At 38.5% G+C, this 15,678-nt stretch overlaps 1 protein-coding gene across 3 annotated transcripts; it reads left to right on the top strand.

Moving 5' to 3' along the window:
• Positions 1-773: 773 nt before the first annotated feature.
• On the top strand, positions 774-15,631 carry trappc13 (trafficking protein particle complex subunit 13). Of its 3 annotated transcripts, XM_088909878.1 has the most exons (14): positions 797-866; positions 1,520-1,700; positions 3,354-3,422; positions 4,987-5,086; positions 5,280-5,364; positions 5,557-5,684; positions 5,817-5,889; positions 6,333-6,377; positions 8,149-8,166; positions 10,837-10,970; positions 11,706-11,904; positions 13,353-13,453; positions 14,377-14,527; positions 15,320-15,631. In XM_088909878.1, the coding sequence occupies exons 2-14, from the start codon at positions 1,667-1,669 to the stop codon at positions 15,425-15,427; spliced, it is 1,245 nt and encodes a 414-aa protein (XP_088766004.1). In that variant the 5' UTR covers positions 797-866; positions 1,520-1,666; the 3' UTR covers positions 15,428-15,631. The 3 variants fall into 3 exon arrangements, with proteins under 3 accessions (XP_088766003.1, XP_088766002.1, XP_088766004.1); XM_088909877.1 differs by lacking the exon at positions 1,520-1,700 and having other exon boundaries at positions 774-866; positions 14,380-14,527; XM_088909876.1 differs by lacking the exon at positions 1,520-1,700 and having other exon boundaries at positions 774-866.
• Positions 15,632-15,678: the final 47 nt, after the last annotated feature.

The following is a 15,678-nucleotide window of genomic DNA, read 5'->3' as shown; positions in this document are numbered from 1 at the left end:
TTTCTAGTTATGTGTTTAGGAGTAAGTTTTGATGCAGTAATAATGCAAAAGAAGGGTGAAAGTGTCACAGTGAAAAAAGAAATATACACTTTATGTTGCACAAACTTTTTTCGTTTGAATTCAGAATACATTTTTCCCATTAAACAATTTGAATTTTCTTGTATGACTTGATTTGCTCTCGTTAACGTCACTTTTACATTCTCAATTGTCATGTATACAGTGAACCATTGTGATCATTATATAATGATATTGCACTTTTTTGTAGCTTGGATGTTCTAATGTTAAATTCCGATTTCAAGACCACTTCCAACAAATTGCTCTTCAACTATATCACAATCCATCTAGCCAGTCAATTTTAATACGGTCTATGGTGAGAAGGTCCCTTTGCATTCACAATGAGCATGGTAAGCAGCTGTTAAGTCATTAATATACAGTATGTATACAATATGGAAAGAAGTTATGAAAAGCTAATACCTTCGTAGTTTTTTTTGTTTCCAAACTTGTTACTTGATTCCATGCATGAAACAGTGCATCATCTCTAAATGAAAGGCGATAACGATTCCTTCAATTATTTTTGCTGATGACATGCTTCTATATTAACATTAAATGAGATATTGTTCCCTTTTTCATAAGAGCACAGAATTTGCTGACGTCGTGAACCCAAGTACCCTGTGTGTGTTTTAATGAAGCTCCGACGCTAAAACCCCAATTTAAAAAAAAAGAAACGCGTAATCTTGTCCGCATTGTTTGTTCCTATTTGCTCTCCGTACACTGTTCTGCAATGCAGGTGAAGGTTCACAGGTTCACACAGACAGGGAAGATGGATGTCAACCAGGCCAAACAAGAGCATTTGCTGGCTTTAAAAGGTAATATTTTCGGTTGTTTTTTATTGACATTGAAACAAACAATTGTATGATCTATATTTTGCTATACGTCCAAGGAGTGAGTTTAATTATTATGGTTAATTTGACTAGAACTTTATTACGGTCGCAACATAAATCCGCAATCGGTGTTGCGTCCGTAAACAGATAGCCAAGACTTAAAAATGTAACTGCCGTTCTTTAAAACAACCATGTATGAGTTTATAATATTTTGCGTTGTTTGATGTCAAGTCTTATGTCTCTGAAATATATGTGTATTGTCCGAAAGTCTAATGGACTAATGTGTCTCGCATAGTCAGAGTCGTACAAAGTCCCGAGAAGTTTTTTTTTTCTAAACGCCAAACATTGTTTTAAGTCAAATCTGAAATAAGTATACCCTTCACTTTCCTCTTCGCGTTAATGATCCTATGGATACCACAGACTGTATTGAACAAATTCTTCATTATAAAAAAAAATGACGAGAGGGATGACTTTTCATTTTTTTGCAGGTCATGCACAGTTAGCTGTTAACGGGATATATAATTTGATACGTAAGTTGTTAGGGAGCTGGTCATTCGCGGTGACTAACGGATGGAGACTTCGGCTGTTTTACTGTGATTACCTGATCTTTTCACACCTTCACCATAATTCCGCTTCAGGTATTCTCAGCTGCCCCGCACTGGAAAGTGGAAACGGACCAATGTGACATTTCATGGTGTCCTTGAAATCCATAAGGATCGTCAGTTAAAGAAACACCGAAACCAAGTTCGGTAATTGCGTCCCGTGGATGATGAGCTAGTCATAGTATGGATGTAGTCTTGCATTACAAGAATCATCAAGGTAACCTACACGATGTGTTGGAAATAGCCGAAAGGGCATTGGAAGATTTTCCCTGTGCTCCTTTGCCAAGATTTGTCCCCTGGTTCCCAAATGATGCCAGCAAGCTACCGCTGAAACCCACAACGCGCCCACCAGTTATCTCGCCAGAGGAGGTGGAACAAATCAGGTGTCAGCTGAGCTCTTCAGCTCCTTTGGCGACTTCTCAAAGCTATGACTGCACAGAAGACTTGCTGGAGTTCTGCACGGGTTTTAAGAGGGCGAGAGCTCAAAGGGGCAAGACGAGGGCGCTGTCTCTGCGCACAGGTTCACCAAACTCCGAAGCAAGAGTTTCGAAAGAAGGAGGGGGGTTTAGAAGGTCATGGAGTGTTTCTCTTCCCGGGAGACTTCAGGAAGTTCTGCCTTTCTCCAGACAGCTCCAGGAAATATTGGAAGGCCTCCAGATCCACTCACTGCAGAGGGCCAAGTGGATAATTGAGGAATCGAACTGCCTCAGAAAAGACATGGAATGGGTTTGGACTATCCTGAGCAGGGCAGTGAGACATTCCAAACTTCCTTCTTGCAACGCAAATTTTCAACGAGACGTGGGGCAGATTTGGGTTTTCTGTGATATTTTGTATAGTGAATATATCGGAAAGTTTATGAAACAACAATTAAACTTAACCGGTGAAATTAATTTAGTAGTTCATAAACATGGAACCATTTTTAGCATGTAGTCTTGATGGAAAATGAATTAAAATGTTTTAATACTATGAACTGATTTCTAACAAAATAGATGTTTTTCACCTATTTATTGTAATTATTTTTTTGTTAGACTTGTCAAAATAAACACATCTCTAAATGCCATCCAATGTCCTGTATTAATACAAAGTAAAAATGTATCAAGAGAAATTCCATACAATTGAAAAGCAGCATGACAGAGTTGGGTCTTTTGCACTTTCTGAATATGAAACAATGGGGAAAAAATGGGAATCTTTGTGAACTGGATATTTCATTGCCAGTGATCACAATTGATATTTCAAGAAGAAGGAATATATATAGAGAGAGAGCTACGTGAGAGCTTCACCATGTTTTATTATTGTGTGTGAGAGAATTTTGTATTAAAGAGACAGTTTAGCTGAAGTTTGTACAAGGTTGCCTCTTCCACTTAAGCCGGGAAAACAGATTTGGATATTTGTGTCCACTAGTGTCTGCAACCTTAAGCTTATTATTGAATAGAACGAAAGGGAAAAACAGCAGAACATTTCACTATGGCAACACCGGTCTCCACACGGCTGTGTGGTGAAACACTGAAATTACTGTGTTGGTCAGAGACATGCAAATGCAGAGACATGCATTTGGCATCCCATTAAAGACTTGTCTCCTCTCTCCTTTTCATACAGAAACAGCTGTGGACTCGTAAGAGAGAGAACTCGTAAGGAAAATAAAGAATGTGCATTGGCATAATTCAAAATTGTTTCATGGTACAGTGGTCAAAATAATACAGACATAAAGCAAATTAATTGGAAGAGTTGCATCTCTTAATTGTTCTAAAGTTGTTCCCATGTGCATTCCTTTCTCTTAGGTGTGATACTAGACCAGGCTTTCAGAGAAGCACCATTAATAAAGGTGATGGATCACTCGCAAGTTAATCTGATAATGCCTGTTCTCTTGCAGTGATGCGATTGACAAAACCAACCCTTTTCACAAACACACCGGTGACATGTGAGGACCGAGATCTGCCAGGTACGCAACCTTGACTGAACAAACTGCACTGTACACACAGTACTGAAGGAGTGAGGAGGAAGGTTGGAGACATTTCAATAAAATTAGTTAAAAGTTTTCTTTTAAAGGGGAACCGTAGTCCCAATTTCTCCAACAAGTTATTAAATCTTGGTAAACGAATTAGTTAATTGATGGTTGGTGATTGAAAAATTTTACAAATTTCGAATTAAGCACAAAATCATGAATTTTGTTAACTGCTGTAAATCACCGGGTTGTTGCAAACTTGCACTTGAGTTTCCAAGGATTGTGATATGGTGCGGCCCTTCCTGCTCCCTAGTCTCCGTCATGATTAATTTAATGTGATGTACAAGCAAATAAGTACAGGTACAGGTTCCAACGTGATCTGCATGCAGAGTTAGCAAGTAAATAGTATTTGGTAAGCAAAACTCTCTAAGTTGAGTGCAGAAATTTTTATTGTATTAAAAGAGATGTATTCACAAGTCTGCTTGTTTACAAAAGAAACTGTATATGGCCAATAAAGTAATCTTACAGTGTCATATGGCTGGAACGTGTTACCATTGCGTCATTCTGAATCGCAGAGCACTGTGCTCTCGTTTCCCTGGAAGTGTCATCTTTTTTGTGATGTAAACCGAAGGTTTTACAAGTTACTGCGTACATAATACTTTTATTGTGGTTTGAATACATTCATCAATGCGGATTCTTTCTGACTCCAAAATATAAAACTAGCTTTGCAGTTCCCCTTTAACAATCACAGCTACCTGTGACAAAGGTAAAAAAACGGTAATAGAAAGGTGTCTTTTGTGATTCTTCTCTAAGATTCCCTGATAATCTCAAAGATCTGACTTCTTTTTTCTCTTAAAGATATTTGGTCAGGATTATTATTGAATTTCTCAGAATGTAGTGCAGTGTTCCATGGAGTAATAATATACTGCAGGTTAGGAGATCTCCTCTTCGTTTGTCCAGCCCTGTCAGAATATCAGGGTTACAAGGATACCATACCCAACAAACAGGATCTACACACAGGCAGTTGCATCCATCCTTCCGAAAACAAAACTGAATGCATCCATGTGATCCCCGAATAAGTACAGTGATCTTCACGCGCAGATAGAATGGTGCCACAGCTGGAGTGTTCCCAAGCAGGACACTCCACTTCAATAAAACATTGAAGGTCAAAATGGGTTTCCTGCCACATGGATGATGCAATATTTAATCGTACATTTGATGCATTGAAGCATCAGCCCAGTTTAAACAGGGTCTGGAATTATGAATGGTACCAGTCACTGTGACAGCAGGATTTCCTCACAGCAAAGACCTGTTGGAAACTGAATAGTCCGTACAGTCTAAGATGCTGCTAAAGGTATGTGCTGGCCTCTGCCATCATGCTAACAAGTCATGTTGACGCAGTAAATGTCACAGAATCTGGCCAGATTCTGTGTGGTTAAGCGCAGATGAGGCGGTATGGGAAGTGTGCTGTTCATGTGTGCCGGAATGACTTCGGTCCAGCCACCAGCAGCAGCGCCCTCTTGTGGTCAACTTCTGACAACTGCTCTGGTTGCCTTCGCAGGCGACCTTTTCAGCCAGCTAATGAAGGAAGACCCATCAACTATAAAGGGGGCTGAGACGTTGATGCTCGGAGAGATGTTGACACTTCCGCAGAACTTTGGGTAATTTTGTGTTTCTGAACATAACGTTTATTATTTTGCGGTATGTGAACTGGAGTCCCAAACACTCTACAATCTTTTTTTTTTGTCAGTGTTTGTCTCTAATATTCACATTTTTTTTTGTATGCATATATTTTTTGCCAGTTTTAAACTGAAGCCTAGGCCTTGCCAAATAATGCCTCTCTTCCCTGCCCAGAAACATTTTCCTTGGTGAAACCTTTTCCAGTTACATCAGCGTGCACAATGACAGCACTCAGGTTGTGAAGGACATATTGGTAAAGGTAAAGATACAGCATGAATTTTTACCTTCCATTTTTACTTCTGATTTCATTTGGAGTTTCATCATTGTTGCCTTGTATTGCTATACCTTAAGGCGACTATTCTAGTCATTTTAAATTCATCAGATTAACATATAGATTGACACGCTTCGGCATTAAGACGTTTTTTCTTTTCCTTTGCTTTCTAACCTTCAGGCAGACCTTCAGACGAGCTCCCAGCGCTTAAACCTTTCAGCATCCAACTCGACTGTGGCAGAGCTGAAACCGGAGTGCTGTATTGATGACGTCATCCACCACGAGGTTAAAGAAATCGGAACACACATGTAAGCTGCAGACCCACAATCCGCAAAGGCAGAGAGAGAAAAGCCTCAGTCATTTAACATACTACATGACCACGGTTTGGATGTTTCAACATCATTAAAGCTTGTCCCCCCCCCATCTTTTGTTTACTGTAGATTGGTTTGTGCTGTGAGTTACACCACTCAAACAGGGGAAAAGTTATACTTCAGAAAGTTCTTCAAGTTTCAGGTGAGCTCTCGGGTCCTGGGCATTTTCTTGGCCTTTCTTTAACACTTAAGCTGATATGTAATGCGCATTTATTGGTTTTACACTCAGAGGTCCAGATTTCATCTCTAAACTATTTCACACATCCACGACAGAAAGAGCTAAGCAATTAGCACAGCAGCCTGATGTGGCCTGATCGGTTTCTGTTAACAGCAAGCATTTCAGTTCTTCGTTTTGAATACACAACTGGTTTATGCTAACCCTTGTTTTATTGCATGTATTTTAGTACTTTTCACATTAAGAATCTAGACCAATTCTCTTTTCTTACTTAAGTAATACCCTGTCATAGCTGGTTGGTTATACAGAAGACACATTTCCAAGGCTGAGTGGATGTACAGCTTTTGAGTCTTATGGGTGAGCAAGCTGAGAAACCTGTATTATTCAGTCTGCACTCTTTTTTCACGCAGGTTCTGAAACCACTGGATGTGAAGACCAAGTTCTACAATGCTGAAGTAAGATGTTTTCGAGCATTTTTCTGTGCTTAATAGTCCTCTTTCGATAAGACAGTAGGGTTTTTTGTCATCTGTCACTCTTGTGAAAAAAGAAAATTCTCTCTCCTGTGAAAGTTAGCATTCAGTTTCAGAATAGTGTTGCTTTAGGAAACAATAGGAAAATCTGTATATACATATAAAAAGGTTAGATGGATGAGATCAAACTGCTCAAACCCATTAGTCAGCTTCACATTCCAGATGTTTCTTCTGTTTTCTGATGGAATATCGGCTCATGAAAACGCAGCTCGCAGAGTCTGGAATTTATAAGTTCTTGTTGGATCAAAGTCTTCATTTATTCTAGACCTTACACAGTAATACAATTCTGAAGCTGGTGTTGCCATTTATTTTGCTTAGCAATGCATTTTCAGTATTCTACCATCAGTTAAATTGTGTCTGTGTGTTGCAAACAGTACCAACCATTTATTATGTATAAAATTAATTTTTGTTCCTGTCATAATACCTTTCTTTTGTAACTTTTCACTTATCATACTTGTGATATTTGATTACATTTATTTTAAATATTTAAGTATTTTTATTAATATATTGTGGTTTTTTAGACATCTTTGTTGTGTTCAAATGCTGGTTCTTTTGTAGTTTGGGTTAAAACTTGTTTCTTCATATTACTAAAGTGAAAGTATTCCATCATTATCATGTCAGAGGCTTTGTAGATCAAAACATCAAAGTTAACCAAGCAAAACTGTTATTAGCACTTAATTACATTAAAAAATCAAAATATACCCAGAGAGTATTAAAAAAAATAAAGAAATGAAAGAAAACACTGTAAAAGCCAAGAGTACACTGTGTAGAGGATGAAAGAAGAATAATGTGTTAGTGGAGAACTCCGGCATCATTTACATTTTTCTTGGGAGCTACTTGCTGAATTCTAAAGGTGAGCCTTCCCTAAAACAATGGATGCTTTAAAGATTTTTTTTAAACATACACAAGGTAGCTTCAGGTTTAATAGCAGGAACAGCAGAAGATGTGTACAAGAAAAAACCTGAATTTATGTTGACTGAAAATTTTGAGGAACAGACCGCAAATATTAGACATTAAATGTGCAGTTAGATTTACACCAGACATCCCATTTAAAGCAGCAACATATTAATCTAATTCCGCTTTAGAGCTTTTAATAGTAGGACTAATAGTGTGACTAATATTTAGTGCTTTTCTCCATAAATAGGGTCACTGTATTCCAGTGTAAACATCAGCTGTGATTGGATTATATTCTCTGGGATAGGAGCTATATACTAGAGGCTAGCACCTCATCTTCTGTAAATGCTTAAAAAGCTAAATAGGGTAAGATTGAAACTTTTAGAGCTCATAGGAATTGGGATTATAAGAGTGGGATAAACAGTTGACTTTAAAGAAACGCATGACATGACTAGACTGAAATGATAAAATAGAAAGTCAATTCAATTGCATGGGAAACTAATATGAAGAGTTAATAGAGAACAAAGTAGAGCATTTTTAAATAGTTTATATGTTTCCATGGAATCCCATTTAATTACATTTTACATGCAGCATATCATTTAAAAAATAACTGCTTTTTATTATGCTCTTACCTTTTTGTTACAACACAGTGCCTTGTCTTCCCAAACTTCTATTTGTTTGCTTAATAGTTATTTAGCGCAAAGGGCTTTTTATTTCAAAATTAGATGTAAAAACATTGTCATTTTCTTTAGCATGTAACCTTCATTCCTCTAATGTTTCTTTGTTTTATTTTCCCCATTAGAGTGACCTCAATTCTGTGGTAATTTATTTTTCTTCTCATTGCCAAAGCCTTCGCTTGTTAACGTTTGCTGCAGCATTAACTGTGTCTGTCTGGAATCGACAAAGTCTGAGAAGAGGGGAGATAATGGAAAAGCATCAAACGGAACAGGACCATTCAGTGAAATTCACGTTTTTAAAATGCGAATGCCTGACGTGAATTCAGTAGTTATAAAAGCACGACTGCTATCTGGCATGTCTGTGATGCATTTGAAAGCTTTTTCATTATTTCGCTGCTTCTTTTTTGTTTCTCTCAATGCTTCCTTGTAATTGTGGCTGAAATTCAATCAAACATAGAAAACATTTAATGGGATGTGGGTGACACGGGTGCTAAAAGGAACAAGGGGGGGTTGAATGAGGATTTACAGGTGGAATTGAGTAATTTCAGATTTCATGATTGCTTTAAAGCATGCTCTATCTAACTGATTACAGTGGAAATCCTAAGTATAGTTCACACATCTTTGGGCTTTGATTGCACTAGTTGTAAACATATATAATGTACAATATTAGAAAATGTTGCAAATGATTTGTAAGTTCATTAATTTAGCAGTTTGTACAGTGCCGTGATTCCTCTGTTATTGCAGATTTTTGACACTGAATGTTTTCAGGTCTTCAACCAAAATCTATTATTAGATAAAGGGAACCTGAGTGAACAAATAACACTTTTTTTTTACTTATTTCATTTGTTTAATGGACAAAGTCATCCAACACCAACTGACACTGTGTGAAAAGGTAATTGCCCAATTTAAATAGCTAATAGTTAATTTAAATAGTTAAATCAAGGGATAATTTAGAGTCAGCTGATTGAACGCAGCCAGGCTTGATTACAGCCAGCCCTGCTCAATATAAACCTCACTTATTTTGACCCTTACCATCAAAGTCAAGTTGCCAGCACAAAGATTCAACAAGGACGTTGTGCCACAATCAATGAAAATACCTGAATAGATCAGAAAAAAAGTTGTTGATATCTATCAGTCTGGAAAGGATTACAGAGTCATTTCTAAGGTTCTGGGAGTCACTGAACCACAGTGAGAGCCATAATCTCCAAATGGAGAACTCTTGGAACAGTAGTGAATCTTCCCAGGAGTGGCTGACCTGCCAAAATGTCTCCAAGGGCGCAGCATAAAATCATCCAGGAAGTCACAAAGGATCCCAAAAAAAAACACATCCTAAGAACTGCAGGCTTCTCTTGCCTCAGCTAAGGTCAGCGTTTATGACTCCACAATCAGAAAGAGAGTGGGCAAAAATGGGCTTCATAGGAGAGTAGCAAGGCAAAAACCACTGCTAACCAAGAAGAACATAAATGCTCGTCTCTCATTTGCCAAGAAGCACCTGGACAATCCCCAAGCGTTTTGAGAGAATATTCCATGGACAGATGAGTCGAAAGTGGAACTTTTTGGACGACATGGGTCCCATTATGTTTGGCGTAAAGCAAACATAACATTCCACAGTAAGAACATCATACCAACAGTCAAACATGGTGGTGGTAGTGTGATGGTGTGGGGATGCTTTGCTGCCTCAGGACCTGAACGACTTGCTATAACTGAAGGAACCAAGAATTCTGCTCTGTATCAGAAAATTCTTAAGGAGAATGTTCAGTCAGCTGTCCGTGAGCTGAGGCGTAGTTGGGTCATGCAGCAAGACAATGATCCAAAACACAAAAGCAAGTCCACATCAGAATGGCTGAAAATAAGCAATCTTAAAGTTTTGGAGTGGTCTAGTCAAAGTCCAGACCTAAACCCAACAGAGATACTGTGGCAGGACCTGAAATGGGCATGTTTCTGAATTAAAGCAATTCTGTGAGGAAGAGTGGGCTAAAATTTCTCCACTGCGATGTGAAAGACTGATATTGAATTATAGGAAGCGTTTGGTTACAGTCATTACAGCTAAAGGTGGAACAACCAGTTATTAAGTGTAATTACTTTTTCACACAGGAGACATGGTGTTGGATAACTTTGTTTATTAAATAAATGAAATAATCACTATAAAAAAGTGTTTGTTCACTCAGGTTCCCTTTATCTAATATTAGATTTTGTCTAAAGATCTGAAAACATCCAGTGTGACAAATATGCAATAATAGAGGAAATCAGGATACTTTTTCATCGCACTAGCTGTGTGAAAAGGATTCATTTTGGGACCAGGTTACTATATTTCTTTCAGAGGAAATAAATACATTGTCTGTGACTTGACAGGACATGTCTTTTCAGTCATACAACATACTCTAGCTTTATATTCCTGCTGGTGGTGATTTTCACCAACTGGTTCCAGTTTTTACTTTTTCACAACTTTCATCATTGTTGCTTGGCAACACCAGGTTTCAGCTTTTGCTAATGAAAAGTCTTCAGCTTAAAGAACACAGCTGAAAAGGGAGACTTAACATTTAAAAGGGAGACTTAACATTTATAGTGACCAAAATCTTTTTCTCAAGAGAGATTTATACAGCAAATAATCGACAAAGACATCTGGAAATGTAATAACCAAAGTAATTCTCGACATCTGTTCCGTTGTTAATTACTAGAGTTTGATTTGCAGGCATGAACTAATCACAGCCCTCTCTTTTTGTGAGTGTTACTGTAATACTAATACACAGTTGGTGACAATAAGCCTGAAATCTCCATGCTTGGAGCTCTGACTGCATGGTTTGACCCTACAGACAGATGAGGTCTTTCTGGAGGCCCAGATCCAGAACATCACCACCTCCCCCATGTTTATGGAGAAGGTGTCCTTGGAGCCCTCAATGATGTACAACGTGACAGAGCTGAACAGCGTCTCCACAGGGGAGGAAGGGTGAGTCCAGGCTACGTTTGATTGTGTTGAAAAACAGACAGGAGAAAAAGGTTTTTGATTGTAGAGCCTTCTTTGGGTGTGACATTGTGTTTCTCCTTTCTATTTTGTGAGCTTACTGATATTTATACTTGTGACTGTCATCTTTCATACCTGGGAAATTTCTTCATGTCAGTTTCTGACTTGCATGTGTCTTTTTAGTGTATCCATCCATTTTCTAACTGCTTTATCCAGTGCAGGATCATCAGTCCCTATCCTGGCAAGGCAACAGGTGTAAGGAAGGGTACACACCAGATGGGTTGTCAGTCCATCACAAGGCACATACAGACGTGCACATACTCATACGAGGGCCAGTTTTCCCAGAAGTCAATTAACCTACCAGGATGTCTTTGGACGGTGGGAGGATAAAGGAGCACCCAGAGGAAACCCACACAAACCCAGAGAGAACATACAAACTCCATAAAATGCTAATCACTGCACACCCATACCACTCCTTTTTGGTATTTAACATTTTTAATTATCAATTGGCCTTTGAACCCATCTGAACCTAATTATTTAACTGAACGGCATGTAAAAAGTACTAGGTGTTGCTTCAGTTTGAGAATGTGGAGGCAGTGGGTTGGTATTCGTACACAATGTCTTGTGCAGGAGTAGCCTGTACAGAAATTCAAAAATAAAAAAAAAAATTTAAAGAAGAGCCAACATTTCTTTGGGACTATTTACAATTTTTTTTTTCAGAATATCCACCTTTGGAAAGATGTCTTACTTGCAGCCCCTGGACACTCGCCAGTACCTGTACTGCTTGAAGCCCAAGCCCGAGTTTGCTGAGAAGGCCGGTGTGATTAAGGGGGTCACAGTGATTGGCAAGCTTGACATAGTGTGGAAAACCAACCTGGGGGAGAGAGGGCGACTCCAGACCAGCCAGCTCCAGAGAATGGTAAATGAAGGGGGTACAGTGCATCCTGTATCTTGTCTGGTTCCACAGGCGTCCTTGATCTGAAAGGACGGCTTTGTTAGAATAGAAGAGCTGGTAACAGCCACGTCTCCCGCTGCAGAATTCTCCTTTCCAGTCACGTAGCAGGCTTCTCTTCACTGCGTAATTGACATTTGTCTGTCCAGACTTCTTGAATGTGTTACACCATCAGCAGAATCTGCAAAATTGTTCTTGTCCTGTAATCTGGTTACTGTCTGACGTGGAGCAAACTCAAAGGTCAGTACAGCCTCTTGTCTGGGAGAGCTTAATCTGAAGCAGTTCATAGGAAGTAGCAACAGCATAAGATGTGGTATTTATCAGCAACTCCTCCAGGATGCTGCAACTTAGGGAAAAAAAGCCTCAGTAAAATTTTGTGAAATGCATGATCCATAATGCATTTAAAATCTGATAATCTAAATGGCCAGTCTAAGATTTGCCACATATTTCTAATAATTGCCTTTGTTGCATTTGTCTATTTGTTTTGTGTCATTGCTATACTTTATGGTCAAATGCTACCCAATAAGTATGGAAACATTTTCTCCTACATAAGCAGACAAAAATGTTTCTGTAAATGTCAGAATATATTTAATTATTTTTGCTTCTTGCTACCACACTACCAATGTGTGGTAGTTTTTAATTGGGTCAACAACAAAGACGAGCTAGCCAGTTCTATGAGATGAAACATGGAGCATCTCTAGTTTCTTTCTTTCTCCACACGCTCCACACGCTTTCTCCACACTTTTGGAAAGTTTTATCTTGGTCTCATCTGTCTATAGAATTTAGTTGCAAAACTGTTGTTTCATCATGGTACTTCAGAGCAAATTCTAATCTGGCTTCTCTATTCTTGGTGCTGATGAGAGCTTCACATTTTGCCTGAGAAGATGTTCACAGCTCTTCTATGGGTGCATAGTTAGCCAACAACAAACATCTGACTAACTAGAGATGCCCGTTAGCCAGTTATCCCAATACTTTATTAATGTTGATTCAAATTTAACAATGATCAGATTGATCACTCGATACTTAATATATTTATATAAAACAACACGAGTAATATAAATCAATGTGTGGTAGTTTTGTTATACAGTACTTGTCAAATAAATATTGAAAATTCTGGAACAGTCTTTCTAAACTGAGTTTTTGTGCCAGTGCTAAATTCTCCAATAGTTTTTTGGGTTTCTTGAAGTATAACTCGGCACCTTAGACTTTTGATAGGAGCAAAGAGAAAAAAATTCATTAATAAGCCATAATTAGTCAATGTTGGAGAGTTCTAAACCTGACACCCTAATGTAGACTTCTTATAATGGTTGGTTTAAATTATATCTTAAAATGAAGTTACTAGACTACTGTACCAAGTACAGTATACAGGTAAAATTCAGAGCTTTGCAAACCTTTTTTCTGTTTTCCCTTCCAAGGCCCCTGGCTATGGCGATGTGAGGCTTTCTCTGGAGTCAATACCGGACACTGTCAATTTAGAAGAACCTTTCAACATTACGTGTAAAATAACAAACTGCAGGTAATGGATGTCTTTGTAAACCTTCTCAGAACACACCACACATTCTGTGAAAGGCAACCTGCAATAGTTGTATTTGTCAGCCATGTTTAAGATTGTCATTACTACAGGTGTGTATTTTCACAGAATGATGATAATTGAGTGCCAGAACCCCCCTAAGTTTACTTTAAACAGTCTTATACCAGCTCACTAGGTATCTGACTGCTCTGAACATTCCTTTCCCATAGAACTCACAGATATCAGTGCTGCCTTTGACAGGCTGTTTATTCACAGCTACAGACTACACAAAGGTTGATGAGTTCCAGGCCTGAACAAAAAAGTTTCCCTTGTATTTTCTAGAAATTTGGGTAAATTGACATAAGCGTAAGAAAACTAGACCAATGTACCAGCTAATATACCTCCCCCCACTGTATCACATATGGGGTGTTGCATAGGCAGCTGTTTCAGTGGGAGCATCTTGTTCAGAGCACAAACTTGTTTTTGAGTGGGGGTGGGGAGTGCTTTATCACATTTACAGAACAATGAACCCACTGGTCCTAGTGCCACTACATAAAAGTACGATCCCAAGAGTAGTGTACCTTACTTTAAATAAATTATTGGGAGTAGGGGGAAATTTCAAACTGTTTCGGACATTGAGGACAAAGTTTCTCCTCCATTCCCATAAATTCTCCCATATCTCCAATTTCCCATAAATTACACCCTTTGTATTATTCTGCATGGTCTGCCTTGCTAAGCTATATGACGTTAACAGAAGAGTACTAAATAAGCACAGCACTGCACAGTGTAACTTGTTATTTTGTATTGAACATCCTGTTACCTAGCAAACAACCCAGGTTTCTGCTGCCCTAGCTAGCTTTGAAACAACCATACTCACTGGCTCTTTCTTCACATTAACGGTCTCCGTTGGAATCCTCTGTTTCCCCCAGTAGCGAGAGAACAATGGACCTGGTCCTGGAGATGTGCAACACTGGCTCGATCCACTGGTGTGGAGTTTCAGGAAAGCAGCTGGGGAAGTTAAGTCCCAGTTCGTCTCTATATCTCACACTCAGACCCTTGGCTTCAGTCCAGGGCCTACAGGTAAAAACACTAACGTGTATTTCAACCCTGTTCCAGTTTCCTCCTCTGATCATATGTCCCATCCTAAATGTTGAACCACCATCTTGAAAAATTACATTGGCATAAATCATGCTCTTTCCCAACATCTTCAGAAATGGATCTTGCAAAGTAGTACAACTTAAAAGCAACGTCCCACGGTGGAAGTGTGGCATATTTTGAAGTTGTTTGAAATGTGAGCTTAAGTCAGTCAGACGTCCACGCAAAACCCAAATGATTACAAAATAGGGATATGGAAGTGAAGGAGAATACAGCCTTGAGACGTTTGTACAGATATTTTTGGGGCGTCTGTGCCTAACGTTTTATGCATGGTCATGGTGTGCACATACTCTGAAGATGCTAATTAAGAAACATGCTCATTTTTAAAAGCCCATTCTTTTCATTGGCTGCTTGAATGTTTTTTTTTCTGGGGGGGGGTTTACCCTTTAAAATGTTGTGAAGCATAAATTCCAGACTAAAAATCAGTGGGCAAGGCCAGATCAAAAACCTAGTCTCATGTTTGTGTGACATAGAAAGTTTATGAAATTAACTTGGCATAAATAAATCAGAAACCCTGTGGTCAGTTTTACACAATATGCATGACAAGTTTGTATCATGCTTGTTTGAAAGGAAAAGACTAATCCATTATGAATTAGACTAGTTCATTATGCGTGTGCATTATTTTAATGTTTTTACACCGTTCCCAGTCTTTAAGTTGATTTAATGTGTTAAATTGCTTTTGTGTCACTTTCAGCACTTTTTTTCTCATCCTTGTAGAGCATATCTGGTTTGAGGCTGACGGACACCTTCTTGAAAAGAACTTATGAATATGACGATATCGCACAGGTGTGTGTAGTCTCTTCCTGCTTGAATCGAGAAAGCTAAACTTCATGGCCATGCATGGCACTGACAGATTTCTGTGGACCAACCGTGGAGCTCTCGGCACCAACCCCTCACCTTCTTTTTATTAAAAGACTCTTTAAAAAATCTTAATGTTTTAAAAGTGGAATGTTTTAGTTTTTCCAAACTGTATCATGATTTTAAATGTATAAATGTGAATAAAGTCTTATTAAATGTAAGTCAGGTCTATATCCATTTGCAACTTTGTCACTGCTAAATTTCAGAAACATTTGTCT

This window comes from Atractosteus spatula, chromosome 3 (assembly GCF_055471065.1).
Source record: "Atractosteus spatula isolate fAtrSpa1 chromosome 3, fAtrSpa1.hap1, whole genome shotgun sequence".
NCBI lineage: Eukaryota > Metazoa > Chordata > Actinopteri > Semionotiformes > Lepisosteidae > Atractosteus > Atractosteus spatula.
The sequence above is the reverse complement of the archived record's forward strand: the minus strand, read 5'-3'. Positions and strand labels throughout refer to the sequence as shown.

Excerpts from the sequence above, each read along its gene's own strand:
- trappc13 (XM_088909876.1), top strand. The coding sequence starts at position 782 with ATGCAGGTGAAGGTTCACAGGTTCACACAGACAGGGAAGATGGATGTC. Across the intron at positions 867-3,353 it reads GCATTTGCTGGCTTTAAAAG|TGATGCGATTGACAAAACCA; the intron begins GTAATATTTTCG and ends GTTCTCTTGCAG. Across the intron at positions 3,423-4,986 it reads TGAGGACCGAGATCTGCCAG|GCGACCTTTTCAGCCAGCTA; the intron begins GTACGCAACCTT and ends TTGCCTTCGCAG.